General features: G+C 40.3%; 1 protein-coding gene across 5 annotated transcripts in view; it reads right to left on the bottom strand.

The window, feature by feature from the left end:
- Nucleotides 1-26704, bottom strand: part of Iml1 (GATOR complex protein Iml1) — a 376817-nt gene that overhangs the window by 42469 nt on the left and 307644 nt on the right. For 4 of the 5 annotated variants that reach the window (XM_076201722.1, XM_076201724.1, XM_076201725.1 and 1 more), the window contains 2 exons: nucleotides 13147-13356; nucleotides 10376-10582 (listed from right to left, as the gene is read on the bottom strand). In XM_076201722.1, the coding sequence (XP_076057837.1) occupies nucleotides 10376-10582; nucleotides 13147-13356 (417 nt within the window). Of the gene's footprint in view, nucleotides 1-9722; nucleotides 10089-10375; nucleotides 10583-13146; nucleotides 13357-26704 lie in introns of those variants that run through there. The other variant, XM_076201726.1, reaches the window with a different exon arrangement.

Below are 26704 nucleotides of genomic sequence, written 5' to 3'. Positions count from 1 at the left end.
ATATTGTGAGGATCTTGGTATAGATTGGGATGAAGGAGTCCCACTAGCTTTATTTTTGGCCAGAGATGCAGTACAGGAATCGACTGGATTCAGTCCATTCGAACTAGTGTACGGCCATGATGTGAGAGGTCCTTTGAGCATGATGAAAGAGAAGTGGCTTGGCAAGAGAGATGACCCACATCTATTAACATATGTGTCAGAATTCAAGAGTAGATTGATGAAGGCGAGGGAACTGGTCTAAGAGAATCTGAAGAATGCACAACAGGAGATGAAGAAGTGGTATGACAAGAAGGCAAGGGTGAGAGAATTCAAACCAGGTGACAGAGTTTTGGTGTTATTACCTGTCCAAGGGGATCCCTTGAAGGCAAGATATTGTGGTCCATGGACAATTGAGAGGAAAGTAGGAGAGCTGAACTACATCATCAACACTCCTGGTAGGCAGAAGAGAAACCAGTTGTGCCACGTAAACATGATTAAGCCATATCATGGAAGGGAGGCGGAGGAGACAGAAATGTCCGAGGAGATGAATGAGTTGGGTTGCGGCGTAGTAAGTGCAGAGCAAGTAATAGATGATGGAGAGGAGAAATTCAGCAGGTGTGAGAAGAACTTGGAAAACTCGACAGTGTTAGAAAACCTAGAAACCAAACTGAGTCATCTGAGCAGTGAAAGGAGGGATGATATCATCCATGAGATACATAGGTATAGACCATTATTTTCGGACACTCCAAGAAGATGTACCGTGGTGGAACATGATGTCCACGTAGGTGATGCCAGGCCAATGAAGCAACATCCATACCGAGTGAATCCACAGAAAAGGGAAATCATGAAGAAGGAAGTCCAGTATATGTTGGAAAATGGATTAATTGAGGAAAGTAACAGTGCGTGGAGTTCCCCGTGTGTGTTAGTGCAGAAGGCAGGTAGTGATTCATACAGATTCTGCACAGACTTTAGGAAAGTGAACCAAGTGACTAAGAATGATTCTTACCCAATACCAAGGTTGGATGACTGTATCAACTGTGTGGGAAAGGAGAAGTTTGTCAGTAAGCTCGATATGTTGAAAGGGTACTGGCGAATAGGTTTGACGGAGAGAGCCAGGGAGATCTCTGCCTTTGTGACAATGGATGGCTTGTATCAGTAGCGGGTGATGCCATTTGGAATGAAGAATAGTGGGAGTACATTCCAAAGATTGATTAACAAAGTATTGGCAGGAGTGAATGGGTGTGCAGTCTATATCGACGATGTCATATATTTTGAGACTTGGGAAGACCATGTGGAGCAAATTTCAAATGTCTTCCAGAGACTGAATGATGCCAACTTAACAGTGAATTTAGCCAAAAGTGATTTTGCAAAGGCAAAAGTTGAGTACTTAGGATATGTGGTAGGCCAGGGTGAGGTACAACCTGTTGATGCCAAGGTGAAAACTATCAACGATTGTCCCGCTCCTAAGAACCGTAGAGAGTTACTACGATTCTTAGGCATGAGTGGTTATTATAGGAGATTCTGTAGGAATTTTTCCACAGTAGCTTTACCATTGACTAGGCTGTTGTCAAAGGGTACTAAGTTTGTGTGGGATGCACATTGTGAGGAAGCTTTTGTGACTATTAAGAGGATGTTAACGAGTGACCCTATACTTGTCACTCCTGATTTTGAGAGGCCGTTCAAATTGTACGTGGACGCGAGTAACGTTGGAGTAGGGGGCATTTTAGTTCAGGAGAAAGAGGATATCGACCACCCAATATGCTATTTTTCAAAGAAATTCCTCCCTTACCAGAGAAACTACAGTACAGTTGAGGAGACTTTAGCCTTGATCCTTAGTTTGAGTCATTTTGACATATATCTGAGAGGGTCCGGATATCCTGTTTCTGTGTTTACTGACCATAACCCCCTGGTATTTTTATATAAGATGAAGAATGACAACCAACGGTTGACTCGATGGCGTTTGATGCTACAGGACTATAATATGATCATACAGCATGTAAAAGGAGCAGATAATATTCTAGTGGACACTTTGTCCCATCTTCCTTCTTCAACATGAGTCAATCCAAGGATCGCCTCATGTCTTAAAGGGGGAGGGTGCTACCATAGTCACCCCTGGTGTTTATTACGTTCTCTAATTTCTTTAGGCTGACCACAATTTCTGATGTGTTTACATTCATGGACGTAGATCCACATGCTAAAATCTAAGTATTCAAAAATTTAATATGTCTGAAAAAAATGTTTATTCCTGTGAGATTATGCTCTAGCGATGTAAGAATTCATAGAAATATTTATTGTAATTGCTTTTGGTGTATGATCAATGTATGATTTATATTTTACACTATTGACGATATCGCAGGGAGAGTTGAAACATTATTGGAACTGTCGTCGATAAAAAAGGGAAAAAGGAACGATTGCAATTCCTCGCTTGTTCCTTCTTCTGTATGTGGTTTGAATTAGATATATAAGTCTTTTGAAGATAATATGGTTGAAAGAATATAAAATGGGAGTAGAAATATGGGGATATATAGTGATAAAACGCACAGAGGAAGAGTAATAATGGATATAAATGGTATGTTGTAAAGGCATGATTTGTAAGGATTAACATTTTTGAAGTGATTATATTATTAAGAATCCAATATTCACAGTGCTTGTAGAAGCAGAGCCTGGTTAGGAGACTATGTGAAGGTTATGTAATATGAATATCATATGTGGAATGTAAACCGATTAATGGTGCCTTTAATTTATATATACATTATATGAGTGGAGAGGTGAGATAATGAAACACCTCATATGTACTGAGAATATACTATATACTTGAGTCTGAGATGCAATAATCAAATATATACATTTGATTCTATATTGTTAGGTTTATTCAATATAGGTATAGATATAATTACCTACTATCTTTCTATATCCTCCATTTATGATGATAATGTGAAGTAGGGATTTCTTTTCTAACTGAAGGGGATGATGAGATATGCTTGTTAGAGAGGGAACTATGCAGTAAGAAGTGAAATTGATATCCGTTATTGTCACTCCACCTTTAAGGGATGAGGCAAGATCTGTTGTTGTCCTCCTAGATCCTATATTTACTAACCAATTGCTTTAAGGTTAGGGGTGGTAACGTGACACAGGAAAGGGAGGAATGAAGATGGAAGTAAATTGTAGATTGAGAAAAGCAAGTAAATACCTTGGGGGACTAAAAAGTGTGATGAAAAATAGGCACTTGGGAATGGATGCAAAGAGAATTTTATATGAAGGAATGATTGTGCTGAGAGCACTGTGTGAGGCAAAGACTTGGAATTTGAGAAAGGTAGAGAGGAAATGTTTGAATGTATTTTTACTTAGTTGTATTTACCTAGTTGTATTTTACAGGACGAGAGCTATGCTCATAGTGACCCGTTTTTGTAACTCTCCGCATCCAGTTTATTCTTAAAATCTTGTATAGTTTTTTTTTTTTTGTACTCATTGTTTCTCCATTTTGTTTGTTCCAGACATTAATCACTCTGTGGGAAGCTACTCTTTTTCAAATCTCTTCTGTAACTGTCCTTCTCGTGTCCTCTTGTTTCTCTTCTGTCCCATTTTAATAAGACATCTCTATCAAGAATTTCCATCCCTTTCATAATTCTGTAAATGATCAACAAACCTCTTTCTCTTCTCTGTTCCAGTGTTGATAGATGTAATTTCTCCAATCTTTGTTTGTATGTCAAATTTGAGAGTGTAGGTGCCATTTTTGTCGCTGCTTTTTTTTTTTTTTTTTTCTTTCTTTGTGCTAGGTGTTGCAGCATACTCTAGTTTAGGTCTTATTAGTGCAACCACTATTTTCTTTACCATTTCTTCATCCATGTAGTCGAAGGCCACTTTCATTGATCTTAATAAGTTACAAGTCTCTCCAAATAATTTATTGATATGTTTATCAGGTGTCAAGTCACTGGAGATAATCACTCCCAGGTCCCTTTCCGAGTCGACTTTTTTTTTATTTCATTGTTCCCAATTTTATATTGACCCGATATTCTATTTTTGCTTTTTCCAAATTCCATTATACTACATTTCTTAATGTTAAAGTTCATTTCACACCTCTGACTCCATCCCCATATTTTGTCCAGGTCTTCTTGTAGTGATCTGCAATCTTCTTCTGTGCTTACTCTGGAGTACTTTGGCATTGTCAGCAAAGAAGTTCATGTAATACTTCACTCCTTCATCCATATCATTTATATATATGGCAAACATTAAAGGAGCCAATACAGAGCCTAGCAGGATGCCACTCATCACATCTTTCCAGTTTGAATTTTTGTCTCTAAGTACCACTCTCATTTTTTTCCCACTTATGAAATCCTTCATCCATTCCAGTAGCTTACCTTGTATTGCTATCATTTCAATTTTTCTTATTAGCTTTTTATGTGGTACTTTGTCAAAAGCCTTCTGCAAGTCCAAGAAGGCACAATCTGCCCTGCCATCTCTTTCTTGTATTATCTCAATTAATCTCAAATAAAAGCATATTAAGTTTGTGGTACATGATCTTCCACTTCTAATGCTAAATTGTTTAGGATTTAATATTTTATTCCCTTCCAAGTGTTTGATCCATTTGTTTCTGATAACGTTTTCACATATTTTTGCTACTGTGCTTGTAAGGGATAATGGTCTGAAGTTTGTAGGATCTTCTTTGTTTCCTCCTTTATATATTGGTACTATGTTTGCATCTTTCCAATCTTGTGGTACCTTTCCTTCTTTGAGTGAAATGTCTATTATCTTGTATAATTTGTCCATCAGTTTGTCTATACATTTTGTAAGAGGCCGGTAAATAGAGGTACGAATGCTAATAAGATGGGGAAACACTAGGATATTGAAATGCTGAGTCAGCGAATTGTTTAGTTGCCGACAAGCAGCAATTGCTTAGTCAGACTCGCATTGGCTCGGCATCGACTGTTTTTATAAACAAAGATTTGAGGCGCCGTTCTGTCTATATAAACACATCCGACGGGAGGTGATTGTGTAATAATCGCTGATGTAATCAAAACACTCTGTGAGCACAGGTTATTTTCGTTTGACTAATGCTGAGGTAAATTATATTGCTTGTGACATTGTAACGGCTTTCTGGATTGGAGAAAAGGTGGAAGAGGAGGAAAAATTATTGGTGCATGAATTCAAAGTCATGCCCATAAGGAGTGACATTTATTTGAGAAGTCAGAGGAGATTGGATTAGAAAAATTAGTGACGTCAGAAGGTGGCTTGGCGTATAGGAGAGGGATCTCGTGGGCAGATGAGGGAGAGAGATCCTGAGTCTAACCAAGACAGTGTAATTATAGTGGAAAGAAAAGAAAAACTAATCAATTTTCCTTAACCTCAGGACTGGTCTGAAGTACATGAGAAATACAAGGCATGGGGCCTAATGAATAAGACGAACTTGGATACTAGTGAGACTGACGTAACGAAGGCAAGGGGCCTTGTGAGTGGAATTACGAACTTATAGAAGTGTAAACGGTCGAGGACCGATAGTGGCGGTGACAGTCGTGACAGTGGTGACAGAGGAGATGAAACATTCTTTCAGTATCCAATTTGCAATTCCATCTGGTCCATACAATTTCCTAACATCTAGGGTTTTTATTTGGTCTCTTATTTCATTCTGTGTTACCTTAATTTCATTCATTTTAGGGGGGCTTTCTCATTGTCCATCTTCCCAAATTTGTGAGCTCTCAATTGTAAAAACAGACCTGAAATGTCTGATCATAACTTCTGCCATTTCTGTGTTGTCTATATATTCTTTATCTCCATGCAGTTTTACAATTTCATGTTTGTCTTTTAATTTATCATTTACATATCTGTATGAGTTTAGGTTGATCCTTACATTTGTCTATAATATCTTTTTCATAGTTTCTTTTTTCTTTCCTGTGTATATTCACATATTCGTTCCTAAGTTTTATATATGTTTGCCATTTGGATGTTTTTTTTTTCACTTTTCCATCTTTTCCAGGCTTTGTCTCTTCTGTCTTTAGCCTGACTGCACCTTTTGTTATGCCAACACTTTATATAAATCTCTTTTTGCTTCTTCTTTGGTACATATTTATCAATTCCTTCCTTGTAATTTTCTTTGGATATGTTCCATTTTTCTTCCATCTTTGTTTCCTCTTTGGATAATTTATCCCAGTTTGTGTTTTGGATTTTTTTTTTTCTAAGTTTTACAAAATCCATTCTGTTGTACATTAATCTTCCTTCTCTATGTTTATCATTCCTTCTTACATCATTTTGTTCTTTTAATTCAAACTCTCTTAGTATATGGTCACTCTTTCCGATTGGTGTCTTATACTTCATTTTGTTCACGATATCCGGTTCAGAAGTTAATTTTAAGTCTAGTTTTGATGGTTCCTCTTTGGAGAATTTATCCCAGTTTGTGTTTTGGAATTTTTTTCTAAGTTTTACAAAATCCGTTTTGTTATACATTAATCTTCCTTCTCTATGTTTATCATTCCTTTTTACATTGTTTTGTTCTTTTAATTCAAACTCTATTAGTATATGGTCACTCTTTCCAATTGGTGTCCTATACTCCATTTTGTTCATGATATCCAGTTCAGAAGTTTATATTAATTCTAGTTTCGATGGTTCCTCTTCCTTTCTGTATCTAGTATTTTCCTTAGCCTATTGTGTTAAGGTATATTCAATGGTCATTTCCAGAAGAATGTTGTTCCAAAGTTCTTCTCCCCCTTTTACTATCATTTCTTCCCAAATTATATCCTTTGCATTAAAATCACCCATAATTACTATCAGACCAAGCCTGTGTTTTTGGTGGCACATATACTGCTACAAATTTTCTATTTTCACATTTTTATTTACAACTTTATCTTTGTCACATTTAACCCCTTCACTCCGGGCCAAAATCTCGCGGGCAGCATTAGCTGCCAGACGTGCAATGTTGCGTCATAATACTCGCATTATAAAAAATAAAGTCACTGCTGTATTGCTCGTTCTCTCTTTCACCCGTGAATTTTGATAACCATAGAAAATATGATGAAGCCAGTTTACAGAGTATGGGGTCACGCAGGTACAACTACAATAAATATAATCGGCATCCTCTCGTACCCACTTGCTCCTCATGACGCCTACGTAGGCGTCACCATATGGAAGGGGTTAAACCCTTTTTGGTCAACATCATGACTCTTCCTCCGTTTGTCTGTTCTATTTTTCGTCTAGTGGTTGTATAGACCTTGTCCCACCATACTTGTTGATAGAGCGCCTTTCAGTTTTGTCTCCACAATTCCCATTATGTCAGGTTTCTCTATTTCCAGATAGTCGTTTAGTTCATTAATTCCAGAGATCATACCATGGATATACTGTATGTGTATGCCACTTTTAGTTTCATATTTTCTTCTCTTTTATGGTTAAGTTTCCATTTTCCTGGTGTATCATATTTCCACTCAGGTTCAGTACTCTCTCTCTCTCTCTCTCTCTCTCTCTCTCTCTCTCTCTCAAAAAAAAAAAAAAAAAAAAAAAAAAAAAAAAAAAAAAAAAAAAAAAAAAAAAAAAAAACTTTTTTTTCCCCATCTCTGTTCTTTTCTCATTTCTATCGTTGGTTTCAATTCTGAGAGCTTTGTTTTTCTCTTTTTCCTCATCCCTCATTTCCTTTTTCATCCATATATGTTTGAATTTCTCACTGTTTGCTAATTTAACCGCTTTCAATAGTATCTCCTCAGCTATCATTTGAGTTCATAGTTTTATTTTCAGAGGTCTATGTTGTTTTTCTTTTGAATATTTACCTATCCTGTGAATCTCATCAATTCCTTTGTCATAATTTTACCCTTCGTCTTGATTTTTTTTTTTTTCAAAATTTCCTTAGCTATTACCTTTTCCTACTTTTCTCTCTGGTATTTATACACGTTTTTCTTGGATACCATGGATCATAATGCATTTACCTTTGTCAACTGCATCTCTCACCCAATTTTCCTTTTCTTTAATTACTTTCATAACTGTTTCTTTTGTATTTTCCTCCATCTGCTTTTGTACTCTTTTTCTATTTTCCTGTTCTTGTTTCCATTGAATTTTTTTATTTCAAGGAGGTTTGTTTCTTTAATTGACTCTTCTACCTTTCTGGTAACTACCTGTAATTGCTCTTTGACCTCCTTTTTCAGTTCTTCATTTTCATTTTTGTCATTTTTTATTCTTTTGTTTTCTCTTTTGAGCATATCAATTTTGCTCTTTAGGTCACTTACTTCTCTATTCGTTTCCTCGCTACTCTTATGCAAAGTAATCAATTCTCTAAGCACAGCTCGGTAGTCCAATTTTAAATCTATGATTTCTTCCAAAAATTCGTTTACTTCACGATTTCTAAATGCATTGCTATATCTAATTTCTCTATATCTAAGCCTTTACCTATTTCTCCTGGGTTTCTTTGAAAACCTGAAAAAATTTTGTTCTCCCATCTTCGGTTTATCCTTGGTGTGTCAATTAAACTTGTTTTCTTAAGATTTACTCCTCTCGGTGATTCTACCTTACTTATATCCAGGCCTCTCTTCGTTGGTTCATTTAATATTTTTTCATCTTTTTCTTTCTCCATGTGCCAACTATACTTATTTCAAGAACTGGATTTTCCTTATCGGTCACACTAGAAACATACCCTAACACATCCCGCATAATAACAACTAGTCATTTCCTTCATGTCAGTGACAAAACCGCTAGATTCCTTTCGCTTCGGTGTCTTGTGTGTGTTTGAGATGAGATGTATCATCAGCTTTAGCTGTAGTATTCCGTCAACTGTTCTCTAAAGTAAGGAATCAGTCAATGGTAAGGATGAAATGTCTGAGAAGTATGGTAAGGGTTACAAGGTTGGTATAGTGGGAAACAAAGTGAGAAGGAGAGCTGGGGTGGAAAAAGAGATGGCATACAGGACTGATGAAAGAATACTGGCATGGTTTGGACACATGGAGTGAACTTGAGAGGACAACCAAGCATGAGATGGATGGATGAGGTGAAAAGAGCACTGAGCAAGAGGAGAATGTATGTTGAGCAAGAAAGGGAGAAGACAGGAGATAGGGGTGAGTGGAGAATGGTTGTGTATAGATTATACTATCATGCAAGGAAGGTAGGGTTGGGGGATGGGGGGGTTTAGGGAAAGGTCATGTGTGAATGATATTTTGATGCAGACCAAAGGAATTTCTCACTGTTTTCTTTTTTTCTGCTTGAGGGGACAGAGAAGGGATATTGCCAATTATGTGAAGCAGTCTTTCTGTGAATACGAGTTTGCTGTGTCCTGCTGCATTGTTTCTGACCCAGGACAGTGGGCAGGATACAGGGACGACCTGTCATTCATGAGAAGCTAAAATGAGAAAGGGGAAAGGGTGGTGAATGGGATGGAGTGGGTACATGTCTTTTGAGTTGGCAATCTCCCTGGTAAGGGGGAAAAAGCCCTTGATAAATAGAAATACTACAATGGAAAATAAAATGGCCCAATAGGTTGAAGATGTGACAAGATTGAACCTGCTGCTTACCAAAGAGCCCAACATTATTGACTTTAAGGTATATATGACCTATAGGAAAAAGTGATGTAGTCCTTGAATTCCACTTGACAGGTGAAGGTATAGATCCAAGAAACAAATCATACTGACAAGGTAGACACAATTTTAGGAAAAATAATTTCACAGGTTTGAGATAATTCCCAAGTGGACTGGAAGGAATTCATAAAATAGAACAGGGAAAACATGAAAAAAAATTCAAAGCCTCTCACAAACAGGCTTGAAAGATATAATATCTGTTACCCTGAGTTTCACAGACTGGAAATCTGCAGCCCCACAGTGGTGGACACAAGGCCCTCAACCCCTTCCACAGACATCTATTGGAAGGAACTTTGTACTGGTGTCTTGTGTTGTATTAGTGTGGCAGTTTCTATGTCACTGGCTTGTAGTAGTAGTAAAAGGAGGGAAACAGTTGCCAGTTTTCAGCTCTCCTTGTGCAAAAAGGTGGAGGAAAAATAGTTAAAGTAGATAGTAAGAGGACTTGTGCTTGATCTGGAGAAGGAGGAGTGTCACTCCTTTGGGGATGCACCTCCTGATGCAAGACCGCCACTTGCAGGTTTCTTGTCATTTGGTTTCTATTCTAATCATATGTCTAAATAATTATTTCATCTGAAAATTATATGCAATCAGTCATTGAAAATGGTTACTTACCCATTCATGACATGAATGTCCTTTATAGATTCTATTTTAGCTATCAGTACACAATTTTATTCAACTAATGAAATGTCCATGTAATGACTATACTACTTTCATTACAATGTTGTTCTTTAAAGCTAAATACTTTTATTCATCTGTGGAGTCAATACAATGATGGAAGCAACATGATTATAGAGCATTCCTTCTAATATTTCAAATGTAATGTTTGCCATGTACTGTATACTCTATTTTTCACAAACCTGTACAAATCCTGTAGGAGACATGGGTGTGGTGGGAGTCCTCCCACGTTGTAAATAATTTGCTGCAGCCCCAGTTCTGGTCTGATCACTGCCTGGGGAGTGGATCATTACAAACATGTTCCCTGTCACGTGTATAAACTGATGCTGCTCAGACCAACTTGCCTCTGCCATATACGGTACAAACCCAAAGCTCTCTAGAATAGATTCCTGAAATAGAAATGATTTGTTTGATATATTCTTGGTCTATAATATGCTGCAAAAGAGATGGGGAGAAATCCCTTTGGGCTGCATCAATTGGATAGATGTAGCTAACTTATGGATGCCATGCGGAATGTCTGAAAAAGGGAGGTACAGTGATGGTGGACTGGCTGGTGAGGTTATTTAATGTTTGTTGGAGAGAGGGGAGAGGGTAGTGTGCCGGAGGACTGGAGGAGTGCCTGTATAGTTCCTCTTTACAAGGCAAAAGGGGACAAGTGTGAATGTAGTAGTTTCAGAGGGATTAGATTGTTGAGTGTAGTTGGGAAGGCTTATGGGAGGATCTTGGTTGAGAGGATTAGGAGAGGAACAGAAGGAGTAATTGGTGAGGAACAGTGTGGATTTAGGACAGGTAGAGGTTGTGTAGATCAGATCTTTGTGGTAAGACAGATATGTTAGAAAGCTATAGGAAAGGGGAAGGATGTTTTTTGAGCTTTTATGGATCTGGAAAAGGCTTATGATAGGGTAGACAGAAAGGCACTGTGGGAGGTTATGAAGATATACGGGATAGGAGGAAAGCTTCTGGGAGCTGTCAAGAGTTTTTATGAGAGTAGTAGAGCTTGTGTCAGGATTGGAAATGGAGAGAGTGAGTGGTTCGAGGTAAAGGTGGGACTTCGTCAAGGATGCGTTATGTCACCCTGGCTGTTCAACTTATACATGGATGGGGTGGTGCGAGAGGTAAATGCAAGGGTAGTGGGCAAGGGATTGGAGATGGTTAAAGAAAATGGAGAAAAGTGGGAGGTGAGCCAGTTGTTGTTTGCGGACGACACTGCACTTGTGGCAGGATCGGAGGAGGGATTGAGGAAGTTGGTGGCAGAGTTTGGGAGAGTATGTGACAGAAGAAAGCTAAAGATAAATGTGGGTAAAAGTAAGGTGATGAGATGTACAAGGGGTGAAAGTGGCAGTAGACTGGAAGTGAGCATTAAGGGAGAGGGACTGGAGGAAGTGGATAGTTTTAATTACTTGGGTGCAAATGTGGCAGGGAAGGGTGGAGTGAAAGTGGAGGTAGAATGTAGATTGAGAGAAGTGAGTAAATGCCTTGGTGGATTGAAGAGTGTAATGAGGAATAGACATTTGGGAATGGATGCTAAGAGGAGACTGTATGAAGGAGTGATTGTGCCAACAGCACTGTATGGGGCAGAAACATGGAACATAAGAGAAGAAGAGAGAAGGAGTTTGAATGAGTTTGAGATGAGGTGTCTGAGAAGTATGATGGGGGTTACTAGGCTAGATAGAGTGAGAAATGAGGAGGTGAGGAGGAGAACGGAGGTGGAAAGGGAGCTGGGAGATAGGGTTGATGAAAGAGTATTAGGATGGTTTGGACACATGGAAAGAATGAGTGAAGAAAGACTAGTAAAAGAGGTGTGGAAGGCAGATGTGGAGGGAGTGAACATGAGGGGACGTCCTAGGATGAGGTGGATGGATGGGGTGAAGGGGGCTTTGGGGAAGAGGGGAATGTCTGTTGAGGAAGGACGGGAGAGGACAGAAGACAGGGGTGAATGGAGAGTGGTTGTATATGGATGATGTTGTGATAGCATGAGGTGGAATGGGCGGGGGGATGGGAGGTGAGGTAGTATGTGTGAGCAAAATTTGACGCAGCCCGAAGGGATTTCTCCCCGTCTTCTCCTTTTATGCAATGGGGGGACGGAGAGGGGGGGTCGCCGATTTAATGAAGCGGCCTTGCTGTGGATGTGCTGTGTCTTGCGACACTACTTGTGACCCAGGGCAGTGGACAAGGTGCAGGGATGACCCGTCATTCAGGAGGTGCTAAGATAGGAGGGAGGGTGGAGGGGTGTGGAGTGTATTCAGGGATGGAATGGGTGGGAGTGATTTTATGCCTTTTTCTTTTTGGCTACCCCCCTTGTAAGGGGGAAAAAGCCTTGGTATATGTATGTATGTATGTATGTATGTATGTTGGACATGTGTAGGGGCTTGGATTGATTTCGATGTTCCAGCTAGAAGAAGGTATGGGAGGGCAGGTGCCAGAGTACTGACTTCCTTATGTGAAAAACATGAGTACAGAAGATGGATCAAAAGGAAGTGAAAGAGTGATATTTTGTGAATTTCTAGGGTGTGAAATTTGACAAGGAGTCTGATGAAATGCCCTACTGCATATTGAGCAATGAAACTTTGATGTTATATGGATTTCCTTCTTCCTCTGCAGCATCACCATAGGCAAGCTCTGTATGATGCTTCTCTTCTAACATGATGTTTACATACATACATGTATATACATACATACATATATGTATATACATACATACCTATACCAAGGGCCTTTTCTCCCTTACAAGGGAGGTTACATGACACCATTAATATTCTAATTATATCAGAAAAGATAATAAGGAGCCGTAATCTCATGTAGGTACAGGGTAAGAATCTTTCTCAAAATTTCTTTATTAGGCACAGAGAAAACAGTACTAGAAGGGTGGGAGTAATCAAGCAATTGGTTGAAGTTGCCTGAACAAGTCTTGACCAAAGTCATCAAACACAATGATTTCACATTACAACCTTACCTGGAAAAGCAGCATTCTTTGCCCCCTACTATCTTCTGGGAACTGGGTAAATGGTTCTTTTCCATCACAAAGACATGACACATTGAGGGGAATGAGAATGGGGCCCCTCAGTGGATTTGAGTTGTATGAATACGGCAAAGCAAATGGGTCACTTGGCACAGGAAAGAGATGTAAACCACAAGTCTGAGCTTTGCGCTGCCACGAGACCAGCTGTAAGAATGAAAATAAAAGAAACAGGTTTTAACCACTGAATCCTACACTTCAACTGATTTCCCCCCCCCAAAACTGTATCTTTGTAAATATGATTTGTTTCTTAACCCTATATATCTCTACCAACTGGAATTCAAGTACTACATAAGTACATGAGCTCTTTTTCCTTTGGGATGTGTACATATTTTGATTAATCAATAATATGAGATTCTATAAGTAAGTTCCAGTCTCATTGAGGCGTTGTTTCCTCTTATTCATATAACATCTCTGACCCACTGGGTCATTGTGTTATCCACTGTATTTGAGAATTATCCCATGAATTTTCACTACCACATGTTTTCCAGTTCTCTCAATTCGCCTCATCATAATCAAAAGTCTCTGACTGGGATATATACATTTACTTTGTTCAAAAATTTCCTCAGAAGATAGGATATGTCTGACAACTTTTCCTAATAATCGGCTTCATTTCCTAACCTTATATTAGGGGGGACATGTTGCCACATATAATTCCCATCCTAAAACAAAACAAACCACCAACAGACCCAGTGTCATATAGACCTATCTCCCTCCCCTACTTTCCATCATATCCAAACTGATGAAAAAATTGACCTTTGAAATAATCAAAACCCAAATACCCACCTCCCCAAACCAATATTTATTCAAACTGTGCCACTCTAATAGCACACTGCTCACAAACACACAAGTACCAGAGTTTCAACAAGGCAACATTTCTGTATGGAACAGTAATTGTGGCAAGACATAAAAAACTTTGCTACACCCCCTAAACATACATACAATTACACACTGAAGACACCGAAGCAAATGGAAGTGCATTGTTTGAGCTCTGATCTAGTGGTTTTGTTGCTGATATGAAGGAAACACCTAGTTGTTTTTGTGCGGAATGTTTGGGCTATGTTTCTCGAGTGACCAACAAGGTTAAATCCAGTTCTTAAAAAAAGTATAGTTGGCACAATGGAGAAAGAAAAAGAATAATAATATTGAATGAACCAATGAAGAGAGGTCTCGATGTGAGTAGAGTTGAGTCACCGAGAGGAGTTATCAAAGAGGACATGCTTAATTGATACACCAAGAATAAATCAAAGGTGGAAGAACAACAGTTTTTCAGATTTTCAAAGAAATCTAGGAGAAATAGGTAAAAGCATATAGATAGAAAAGTTAGATATAGTAATGCATTAAGAAATTGTGAAGTAAATGAATTATTGGAAGAGATTATAGATTTAAAATTGGACTACCAAGCTTTACTTAGGGAATTGACTACTTTGCGTAAGAGTAACAAGCAAACAATTAGAGAATTGAGTGACCTAAAGAGCAAAATTAATATGCTTAAATGAGAAAATGAAATAATGAAAAAGGAAGATACATACATATACCAAGGCTTTTTCCCCCTTACAAGGGAGGTAGCCAAAAAAGAAAAGGCATAAAATCATTTCCACCCATTCCATCCCTGAATGCACTCCACACCACTCCATCCTCCCTCTTATCTGAGCACCTCTTGGATGACGGGTCATCCCTGCACCTTGTCCACTGCCCTGGGTCACAAGCCACAGCACATCCACAGCAAGGCCGCTTCATTAAATCGGCGACCCCCCCTCTCCGTCCCCCCATTGCATAAAAGGAGAGGACGGGGGGAAATCCCTTCGGGCTGCGTCAAATTTTGCTCACACATACTACCTCACCCCCCATCCCCCCACCCATTCCACCTCATGCAATCACAACATCATCCATATACAACCATTCTCCATTCACCCCTGTCTTCTGTCCTCTCCCGTCCTTCCTCAACAGACATTCCCCTCTTCCCCAAAGCCCCCTTCACTCCATCCATCCACCTCATCCTAGGACGTCCCCTCATGTTCACTCCCACCACACCTGCCTTCCATACCTCTTTTACTAGTTTTTCTTCACTCATTCTTTCCATGTGTCCAAACCATCCTAATATTCTTTCATCAACCCTATCTCCCAGCTCCTTTTCCACCCCTGTTCTCCTCCTCACCTCCTCATTTCTCACTCTATCTAGCCTAGTAACCCCCATCATACTTCTCAGACACCTCATCTCAAACACATTCAAACTCCTTCTCTCTTCTTCTCTTATGTTCCATGTTTCTGCCCCATACAGTGCTGTTGGCACAATCACTCCTTCATACAGTCTCCTCTTAGCATCCATTCCCAAATGTCTATTCCTCATTACACTCTTTAATCCACCAAGGCATTTACTCGCTTCTCTCAATCTACATTCTACCTCCACCTTCACTCCACCTTTTCCTGCCACATTTGCACCCAAGTATCTAAAACTATCCACTTCCTCCAGTCGCTCTCCCTTAATGCTCACTTCCAGTCTACTGCCACTTTCACCCCTTGTGCATCTCATCACATTTATCTTTAGCTTTCTTCTATCACATACTCTCCCAAACTCTGCCACCAACTTCCTCAATCCCTCCTCCGATCCTGCTACAAGCGCAGTGTCGTCTGCAAACAACAGCTGGCTCACCTCCCACTTTTCCCCATTTTATTTAACCATCTCCAATCCCTTAGCCACTACCCTTGCATTTACCTCTCACACCACCCCATCCATGTATTAGTTGAACAGCCAGGGCGACATAGCGCATCCTTGACAAAGTCCCACCTTTACCTCGAACCACTCACTCTCTCCATTTCTAATCCTGACACAAGCTCTACTACTCTCATAAAAACTCTTGACAGCTCCTAGAAGCTTTCCTCCTATCCCGTATATCTGCATAACCTTCCACAGTGCCTTCCTGTCTACCCTGTCATAAGCCTTTTCCAGATCCATAAAAGCCCAAAAAACATCCTTCCCCTTTCCTATAGCTTTCTCATATATCTGTCTTACCACAAAGATCTGATCTACACAACTTCTACCTGTCCTAAATCCACACTGCTCCTCACCAATTACTCCTTCTGTTCCTCTCCTAATCCTCTCAATCAAGATCCTCCCATAAGCCTTCCCAACTACACTTAACAAGCTAATTCCTCTGAAACTACTACATTCACACTTGTCCCCTTTTTCCTTGTAAAGAGGAACTATACAGGCACTCCTCCAGTCCTCCGGTACTCTACCCTCTCTCCAGCAAACATTAAATAACCTCACCAACCAGTCCACCATCACTGTACCTCCCTTTTTCAGATATTCTGATGGATCCATCCAGACCAGGTGCCTTACCTGCTTTCATCATCTTTACAACTACCTTCACCTCATCCTTCCTTATTTCTCCTCCATTCTCCTCATTCATCACTCTCATTTTCTTCGCATTTCCCACTGCAGCTATCTTTCCTTTCCTATCCTCCTTCACATTTAGCAACTCCCTAAAATATTCTGCCTATCTTCCCCTTACTGCCTTCTCTTCCATTATCATCTCTCCATCTACACCTTCTTCCCTACTTGATTTGCCTCCTCTTCCTCTCTTAATTTCTTTCCAAAACATCTTTTTATTACTTTCAAAATTTTCTGTCATACTCCTACCCCATTTCACATCTGCTCTCCTCTTTGCCTCCTTTACCTTTTGCTTTACTTCTCTTTTCTTTTCTTTGTACCTCTCATATGACTCCCTCGTCCTATTTTGTAACCAATCTGTGAAAGCTTACTTCTTCTCTCATACAACCTTCTTTGTTTCCTCATCCCACCATTCACTACCCTTTCTTCTATTTCCCCCTGTCCTTCTTGTTCCACACACCATCCTTGCACACTTTAAGACTCTCCTTGAACCATCCCCATTCCTCCTCCACACCTAGCTCTACTCTATCCTTTACTCCCTCCTACTCCTCCTTCAGCTTCTTTCCGTACTCCTTCTCCTTTTCCTTTTCATTCAAAGAGTTCACTCTAAGCACCTCCCTACCTTTTGTCCCTTTCCTCTTTCTCCATCTATCCTCCACTCTCAACTTACCTTCCACCAAAAAATTATCTGATATTCCCCCACCCTCTCCCCTTAGCACATGTACATCCTTAACTCTTCCTATCATAATCCTATTTACCACTACATAATCCATCAACGCTCTATCTACCACCCTTCCCTCCACCACCCTTTCCAATGTGTACTTATGCTTGACTTTCTTCCGAAACACTGTATTTGCTATAATCAACTCTCTTTCTAGACACATTTCCACCATCAGCTCTCCACTACGATTCTTTCCTGGAACTCCACATTTCCCAACCACTCCATTAATTGGACCATTTCCTACCCTAGCATTAAGGTCTCCCAGTACTATTACATTGACATTTCTTCCTAAATCCTCTATGCACTCATTTAAATCTATCCAAAAGGCCTCCCTTTCTTCCATGCTCTTCTCACTGCCAGGCCCATATGCACTTACAAAAACCCACATCTCCTTTCCCAGTTTCACCTTCATCCACATTATCCTTGAGGAAACCTCCTTCCACTCCACTACCCATTTACCTATCTCTTCACTTACTAGAATAGCCACCCGTTCCTTCCCTCACCCTCTCTTCACTACTGATAACCTCCCAGCTACACTACCAAATTTACACTCACCCTTCCCTTTCAACTTAGTTTCATTCAAAGCCAACACATCCATCTTTCTTCTCACAAACATACTACCTATCTCTTCCCTTTTACTCTCATCTGTACCACATCCACGCACATTAAAAGACCCAAACCTTAGGGTGCTGGTCCGAGAACTTCCAGACCCTCTTATGCCTTCTCTTTTTTGTTTAGGAATGTCCCCTGTGGGGCTACAAGGAGAAGGATACCTAGTCCTACTCCCCGTCCCTTTCTTCTCGCCTCTTACGATCCAAGTGGAAATACTTGGTGGCAGTATTCTTTTCCCCCACCACAGAAAAAGAATACTCAGAGAAATGGTACAGGACAGCAACAAGGGGTTGGGGGACAGCATAACGGAGGGACAGTCATAGTATAAAAGTGTCATCATTTCTCTATGAACAGAGTTTTCCTCTATCATAGACAAAATGATGTGTGGCTCTGGTCCGTAGGGGCGCCCCATATAAACCCTAAAGTATCAACTGCATGCTATTTTGCCATAATAACAAGCAGCCAATACCCCAGATGGGGAAGAAAATATTAAATTAAAAGTGGAATACACATATATCGATGGTATGATCTCTGGAATTAATTAAATGACTATCTGGAAATAGAGAAACCTGACATAATGGGAATTGTGGAGACAAAACTGAAAGGCCCTCTATCAACAAGTATGGTAGGACAAGGTCTATACAACCCCTGGGCAAAAAATAGAACAGATAAACAGGGAGGAGGAGTCATGATATTGACCAAAAAGGGTTTAAACGTGACAAAGGTAAATGAAGGCATATATAATAAGTAATTAATTATGAGTAAAGTTGTAAATAAAAATATGAAAAGTAGAAAATTTGTAGTAGTATATGTGCCACCAAAAACACAGGCTTGGTCTGATAATGATTATTCTAAACTACTGGAAGATACAATGAATGTTCTAAATGAGTTACTGAAAGAGGGTGGTAACACAGTAATTATTGGTGACTTTAACGCAAAGGATATAATCTGGGAAGAAATTATAGTAAAAGGGGGAGAAGAACTTTAGAACAACATTCTGATGAATATGACCATTGAATATACCTTAACACAATGGGTTAAGGTATACTAGATATAGAAACCATGAGAATTCTAAATGAGTTACTGAAAGAGGGTGGTAACACAGTAATTATTGGTGACTTTAACGCAAAGGATATAATCTGGGAAGAAATGATAGTAAAAGGGGAAGAAGAACTTTGGAACAACATTCTGATGAATATGACCATTGAATATACCTTAACACAATGGGTTAAGGTATACTAGATATAGAAACCATGAGAACCAGATATCGTGAACAAAATGGAGTATAAGACAATTGGAAAGAGTGACCACATACTAATAGAGTTTGAATTAAAAGAACAAAATGCTGTGAGAAGGAATGAAAAACATAGAGATGGAAGGTTAATGTACAACAAAACGGATTTTCTGAAACTTAGAAAAAATTTCCACAACACAAACAGGGATAAATTTTCCAAAGAGGAAACAAAGATGACAAATGGAACATGATGCTGATGATATAGTTTAACATCACACACTACCCCCCTATCGGGAGGCTAGGATGGTACCCTTTACAGAGGGCTTTGTAGCATATCTAAAGAAAAGTACAAAGAAGAAATTTATATACACTCACTATCCGAGTTACGACCTGTGCGACTTACGTCCACCCGTACTTACGACCACATTCAGCAGATGCCTACATGCACATATTATGAGTTTACTGGTTTACTGTACGTTTGCACGTGGCGTCCAGCATCCCGTACGACAGTTACGGCAGCACAGCACAGCATCTCACCAAGGTTGTGCTGTCTGCCATAATTATGGTATTTCTACCATAATTTAGTGTGTGTCTACCATCTACCATACGATGTCTACCATATACCATAATTTTACTGGAATTGATATTATACCGTATTTCGATTCCCAGTTCCCACCGATAATCAGGGCAGGTGGGAATGGTCAGAAAGGGCAGTTTTGCCAGATCGGTGATACACGCTTCCCCGAAAGCCAAGACAGAGAGTCGGTTTACAGTAGTCCTGCATTCGTACTTTTCATTCTGGTTCGAGTTCTCTATTGGTCGAAAGTCAAAAGCTGTAGTGTACGAACATGGATACAAATAGCTTTAACCCAAGTCTATGATATTCCTGGAGTTCTGAAGTATAATATCTTGTATTCAATAAGACAATATATCTCACTGTACTATCCCTGTGGTGGGGGAAAAGAATACTGCCACCAAGTTTCCCACTTGGATCGTAAGAGGCGAGAAGAAAGGGACGGGGAGAGGGACTAGGCATCCTTCTCCCTGTAGCCCCAAGGGGCAGATTCCTAAAAAGAAAAGGAAAGGCATAAGGGGTGCTGGAGGGCCTCGGGCCAGCACCCTAAGGTTTGGGTCTTTTAATGTGCGTGGATGTGGTACAGATGAGAGTAAAAGGGAAGAGATAGGTAGTATGTTTGTGAGAAGAAAGATGGATGTGTTGGCTTTGAGTGAAACTAAGTTGAAAGGGAAGGGTGAGTGTAAGTGGGAGGTTATCAGGAGTGAAGAGAGGGCGAGGGAGGGAAGGGGTGGCTATTCTAGTAAGTGAGGAGATAGGTAAACAGGTAGTGGAGTGGAAGGAGGTTTCCTCAAGGATAATGTGGATGAAGGTGAAACTGGGAAAGGAGATGTGGGTCTTTGTAAGTGCATATGGGCCTGGCAGTGAGAAGAGCATGGAAGAAAGGGAGGCCTTTTGGATAGATTTAAATGAGTGCATAGAGGGTTTAGGAAGAAATGTCAATGTAATAGTACTGGGAGACCTTAATGCTAGGGTGGGAAATGGTCCAATCGATGGAGTGGTTGGGAAGTGTGGAGTTCCAGGAAAGAATCGTAGTGGAGAGTTGATGGTGGAAATGTGTCTAGAAAGAGAGTTGATGATAGCAAATACAGTGTTTCGGAAGAAAGTCAAGCATAAGTACACATGGGAGAGGGTGGTGGAGGGAAGGGTGGTAGATAGAGCGCTAATGGATTATGTAGTGGTAAATAGGATTATGATAGGAAGAGTTAAGGATGTACATGTGCTAAGGCGAGAGGGTGGGGGAATATCAGATCATTTTTTGGTGGAAGGTAAGCTGAGAGTGGAGGATAGATGGAGAAGGAGGAAAGGGACAAAAGGTAGGGAGGTTCTTAGAGTGAACTCCTTGAATGAAAAGGAAAAGGAGGAGTACGAAAAGAAGCTGAAGGAGGAGTGGGAGGGAGTAAAGGATAGAGCAGAGATGGGTGTGGAGGAGGAATGGGGATGGTTCAAGGAGGGAGTCTTAAAGTGTGCAAGGATGGTGTGTGGAACAAGAAGGACAGGGGGAAATAGAAGAAAGGGTAGTGAATGGTGGGATGAGGAAATAAAGAAGGTTGTAGAAGAGAAGAAGCGAGCATTCACAGATTGGTTACAAAAGAGGACAGGGGAGTCATATGAGACGTACAAAGAAAAGAAAAGAGAAGTAAAGCAAAAGGTAAAGGAGGCAAAGAGGAGAGCAGATGTGAAATGGGGTAGGAGTATGACAGAAAATTTTGAAAGTAATAAAAAGATGTTTTGGAAAGAAATTAAGAGAGGAAGAGGAGGCGAATCAAGTAGGGAAGAAAAGGTAAAAGGTACAGATGGAGAGATGATAATGGAAGAGATGGCAGTGAGGGGAAGATGGGCAGAATATTTTAGGGAGTTGCTGAATGTGAAGGAGGATAGGGAAGGAAAGATAGCTGCAATGGGAAATGCGAAGAAAATGAGAGTGATGAGTGAGGAGAATGGAGGAGAAATAAGGAAGGATGAGGTGAAGGCAGTTGTAAAGATGATGAAAGCAGGTAAGGCACCTGGTCTGGATGGATGCCATGCAGAATGTCTGAAAAAGGGAGGTTCAGTGATGGTGGACTGGTTGGTGAGGTTATTTAATGTTTGCTGGAGAGAGGGTAGAGTACCGGAGGACTGGAGAAGTGCCTGTATAGTTCCTCTTTACAAGGGAAAAGGGGACAAGTGTGAATGTAGTAGTTTCAGAGGGATTAGCCTGTTGAGTGTAGTAGGGAAGGCTTATGGGAGGATCTTAATTGAGAGGATTAGGAGAGGAACAGAAGGAGTAATTGGTGAGGAACAGTGTGGATTTAGGACGGGTAGAGGTTGTGTAGATCAGATCTTTGTGGTAAGACAGATATGTGAGAAAGCTATAGGAAAGGGGAAGGATGTTTTTTGGGCTTTTATGGATCTGGAAAAGGCTTATGATAGGGTAGACAGAAAGGCACTGTGGGAGGTTATGCAGATTTATCGGATAGGAGGAAAGCTTTTGGGAGCTGTCAAGAGTTTTTATGAGAGTAGTAGAGCTTGTGTCAGGATTAGAAATGGAGAGAGTGAGTGGTTTGAAGTAAAGGTGGGACTTCGTCAAGGATGCGTTATGTCGCCCTGGCTGTTCAACTTATACATGGATGGGGTGGTGCGAGAGGTGAATGCTAGGGTAGTGAGTCAGGGATTGGAGATGGTTAAAGAAAATGGAGAAAAGTGGGAGGTGAGCCAGCTGTTGTTTGCGGACGACACTGCGCTTGTGGCAGGGTCAGAGGAGGGATTGAGGAAGCTGGTTGCAGAGTTTGGGAGAGTATGTGATAGAAGAAAGCTAAAGATAAATGTGGGTAAAAGTAAGGTGATGAGATGTACAAGGGGTGAAAGTGGCAGTAGACTGGAAGTAAACATTAAGGGAGAGCGACTGGAGGAAGTGGATAGTTTTAGATACTTGGGTGCAAGTGTAGCAGGAAAAGGTGGAGTGAAGGTGGAGGTAGAATGTAGATTGAGAGAAGCGAGTAAATGCCTTGGTGGTTTACAGAGTGTAATGAGGAATAGACATTTGGGAATGGATGCGAACAGGAGACTGTATGAAGGAGTGATTGTGCCAACAGCACTGTATGGGGCAGAAACGTGGAACATAAGAGAAGAAGAGAGAAGGAGTTTGAATGTGTTTGAGATGAGGTGTCTGAGAAGTATGGTGGGGGTTACTAGGCTGGATAGAGTGAGAAATGAGGAGGTGAGGAGGAGAACAGGGGTGAAAAAGGATTTGGGAGATAGGGTTGATGAAAGAATATTAGGATGGTTTGGACACATGGAAAGAATGAGTGAAGAAAGACTAGTAAAAGAGGTATGGAAGGCAGATGTGGAGGGAGTGAACATGAGGGGACGTCCTAGGATGAGGTGGATGGATGGGGTGAAGGGGGCTTTGGGGAAGAGGGGAATGTCTGTTGAGGAAGGAAGGGAGAGGACGGAAGACAGAGGTGAGTGGAGAATGGTTGTATATGGATGATGTTGTGACTGCATGAGGAGGAATGGGCGGGGAAGTGGGGTAGTATGTGTGAGTAAATTTTGACGCAGCCCGAAGGGATTTCTCCCCGTCCTCGCCTTATATGCAAAGGGGGACGGAGAGGGGGGGTCGCCGATTAAATGAAGCGGCCTCGCTGTGGATGTACTGTGTCTTGCGACACTGCTTCTGACCCAGGGCGGTGGGCAGGGTGCAGGGATGACCCGTCATCCAGGAGGTGCTCAGATGAGAGGAAGGGTGGGAGGGGTGTGGAGTGTATTTAGGGATGAAATGGGTGGGAGTGTTTTTATGCCTTTCCCTTTTTGGCTACCTCCCTTGGAAGGGGGAAAAAGCCTTGGTATATGTATGTATGTATGTACTATTCTATGCATAAAATATTTATTTGATGAAATAACGTTATGCTATGATTAATTACACTGTATAACAATGAAAAAAACCCGGAAATGAGACTATCCTTTTCTAGAGTTATTTTTTGCGTAGATCACGAATATAACATCCGTTTCTTTCTGTGACCCTCCAGTTCTTCGTAAATAGCAGTGCCCGCAATGTCTATCTGAACGGTATTTTTTGTTGCTTTTACCATTTATATAATTTTTCACATAGCTATGTGTTTTTTTTCTTAACAGGATACAGAGTTAAGATGCCTAGAGAACGCAAGAATTCGCCAGACAAGTTTTGTTATATATGTGGATCAGTTACATTAAGGCAATACAAGAGACAGTTGACTCAACGTGTAAAGAAACTTTATGAGCTGTACTTTGGATGTAAAGTGGGTGACCAGGACAAAAGCTGGGCACCTCACATATGTTGTGTCAAGTGTACAAGTTCCCTTTCTGCCTGGGTGAAAGGCAAAGGGACTGGCCTCATGTTTGGCGTACCAATGGTCTGGAGGGAGCCAAAGGACCACTCAACAGATTGCTACTTCTGCTTAACGGATATTAAAGGTGGGTGTTCAGTGTTTATTTTTTACTGTTTTTATATATATTTTCAAGAGATGTATCAATAAAAAAGATCGAAATACATAATAAGTTGCACTTCCACTATTTTTGCACGTGATCACAACCAATAGTATCCATTTTTAGTCTGATTTTATTTTATTTTCCTGCAGGTCGCAACAGAAAAGGCAAGAAATCTATCGTGTATCCAGATCTTCAGTCTGCTATTCGCCCAGTTCAACATTCAAGTGATATTCCTGTACCACAGCCGCCCTCTGAACTACCAAGCGATGACACGAGCAACTCAGACGATTCAGAATCTCAAGATGCAATGTATACGACACAACTTGAATCTGATAAGAAACCACACCTCATCACCCAACCAGAACTCAATGATCTAGTTCGTGATCTAACACTTACTAAGCAACAGAGTGAACTCCTGGCCTCACGTTTGCAACAATGGCACCTGTTGGATGAAGAAGCTCGAATTACAGTATTTAGGAAGCGTTCTGCAAATCTACAGGATTTCTTCACTTTGGAAAACAACTTGACTTATTGTAATGATATCAGAGGCCTATTCAGTGCCCTTGAGTTGTCCTATGAACCCAATAAGTGGAGGCTATTCATAGATGGATCCCTTTACAGCATAAAAGCAGTTCTGTTGCACATTGGGAACACCATGCCTTCAGTTCCAGTTGCTTACTCAGTCATTTTAAGAGACATATGAGAACCTTGCTTTTATTCTAGACCGCATAAGTTACAAAGAGCATGAGTGGTTAATTTGTGCAGACTTGAAAGTAGTAGCCATACTTAATGGGCTACAAACTGGATACACCAAATTTATGTGCTTTCTTTGCAAGTGGGACAGTAGGGCCAGATCAGAACATTATATACGCTCAGAATGGCCATCTCGGGAATCTATGACGCTTGGATGCCATAATGTAATTCATGAGCCACTAGTTAAGAAGGAGAAAATCATTTTGCCACCACTGCATATAAAACTAGGCCTAATGAAGCAATTTACCAAAGCACTGCAACATAACAAGCCATGTTTCCAGTATCTCAAAGGGATCTTCCCTAAAATTAGTGATGCCAAGATTAAAGAGGGTATATTTGTAGGCCCTCAGATTCGCAAGCTTATAAATGATGAGGACTTTGAGGCGACAATGGATGAACCTGAGCTAGCGGCCTGGCATGCATTCAAAGATGTATGCAAAGGGCTTCTGGGAAAGCACCAAGAGTCCCAGCGAGAGCGTAAAGTGGAGAGGCTAATCAAATGCTACCAAGATCTCGGATGCAATATGTCACTGAAGATACACTTTCTTCATTCTCATCTGTCCTTCTTCCCAAAGAATGCAGCAGATGTGAGTGATGAACATGGAGAGAGGTTCCATCAAGATATAGCGTCAATGGAAAACAGGTACAAGGGAAAATGGAGCCCTGCTATGCTGGCTGACTTCTGTTGGAACCTGAAGCGTGACACGCCTGAGACGTCTTATAAAAGAAGAAGTAAATAATAGATTGTAGGTTAATACATCATATAAAGCTAACAAACATGCCGATTCATTATATATTAATTAAATAAATACAATGAAGACATTTAATCTGACTTTGGGAGCAAAATACATATATGGAACCTTGGAAATCTCTATTAATTGCATAATTATTAAAACAGCGATTTACAAAAAATTGTGATGTGGCATGAAATTTTTGTTATCAAATTTGAATTAAGCACACTGAACTTCATAATAAAACGCACATGAGAACTATGTTTTTTTCTTAATCCTGAAATTTGTTGTACAGTGTTATCGTTCTTTTCTTACAAAGAGAGACCAAACGTTTTCGCATGGGAGGCGACGATTGAGCCCAGTGCATAGAAGCGAATCTTGTACTTGTTTTCATGTACATTTGAGGGAATTATTTTAAATGTTATTAAGCCTTTATTACTTCAACCTCTTTTTATTAATTATGCCTTGACCAGCGGATACCAACGGATCCCCCATGGTGCCTCGCCAGACCTACTGCCTGATCTTTCCCTCGACCGTATGCACGAAGAAAGTGTAGATGACGTGCAACCAAAAAGTGGATTTTAATTTTTTTTTTTTTACATGCATATTTTCAATTTTTTTTATATTTTGTATCTTTGTGTTAATTTGCATTTTCGGTCTCTAATAAGAATCCTGTGTAATATATTTTCTTTCTTTACCCTATCCTATTAATTTATTATTATTAATTTATTATTTAGTATAACAATCAAAGAGTATTGGATATTTTGCATACACTGAGAATGTTCTACAATGAGGCCACAAACGAAACATTTGAGCTGGATTTACGCTCTGCATCATATGTCCTTGAGTATACACCTTGAATGTATACGGTCCGAGTTACGACCGTTTCGACTTACGACCGGTTGGTCGGAACCTATCTAGGTCGTAACTCGGATAGTGAGTGTATATGTACCAAAGAAGAAGCAAAAAGAGATTTATATAAAGTGTTGGTATAACACAAGGTGCAGTCAGGCTAAAGACAGAAGAGACA

This window comes from Oratosquilla oratoria, chromosome 18 (genome assembly GCF_046742065.1).
Source record: "Oratosquilla oratoria isolate Oo_2021 chromosome 18, ASM4674206v1, whole genome shotgun sequence".
NCBI lineage: Eukaryota > Metazoa > Arthropoda > Malacostraca > Stomatopoda > Squillidae > Oratosquilla > Oratosquilla oratoria.
The sequence above is the reverse complement of the archived record's forward strand: the minus strand, read 5'-3'. Positions and strand labels throughout refer to the sequence as shown.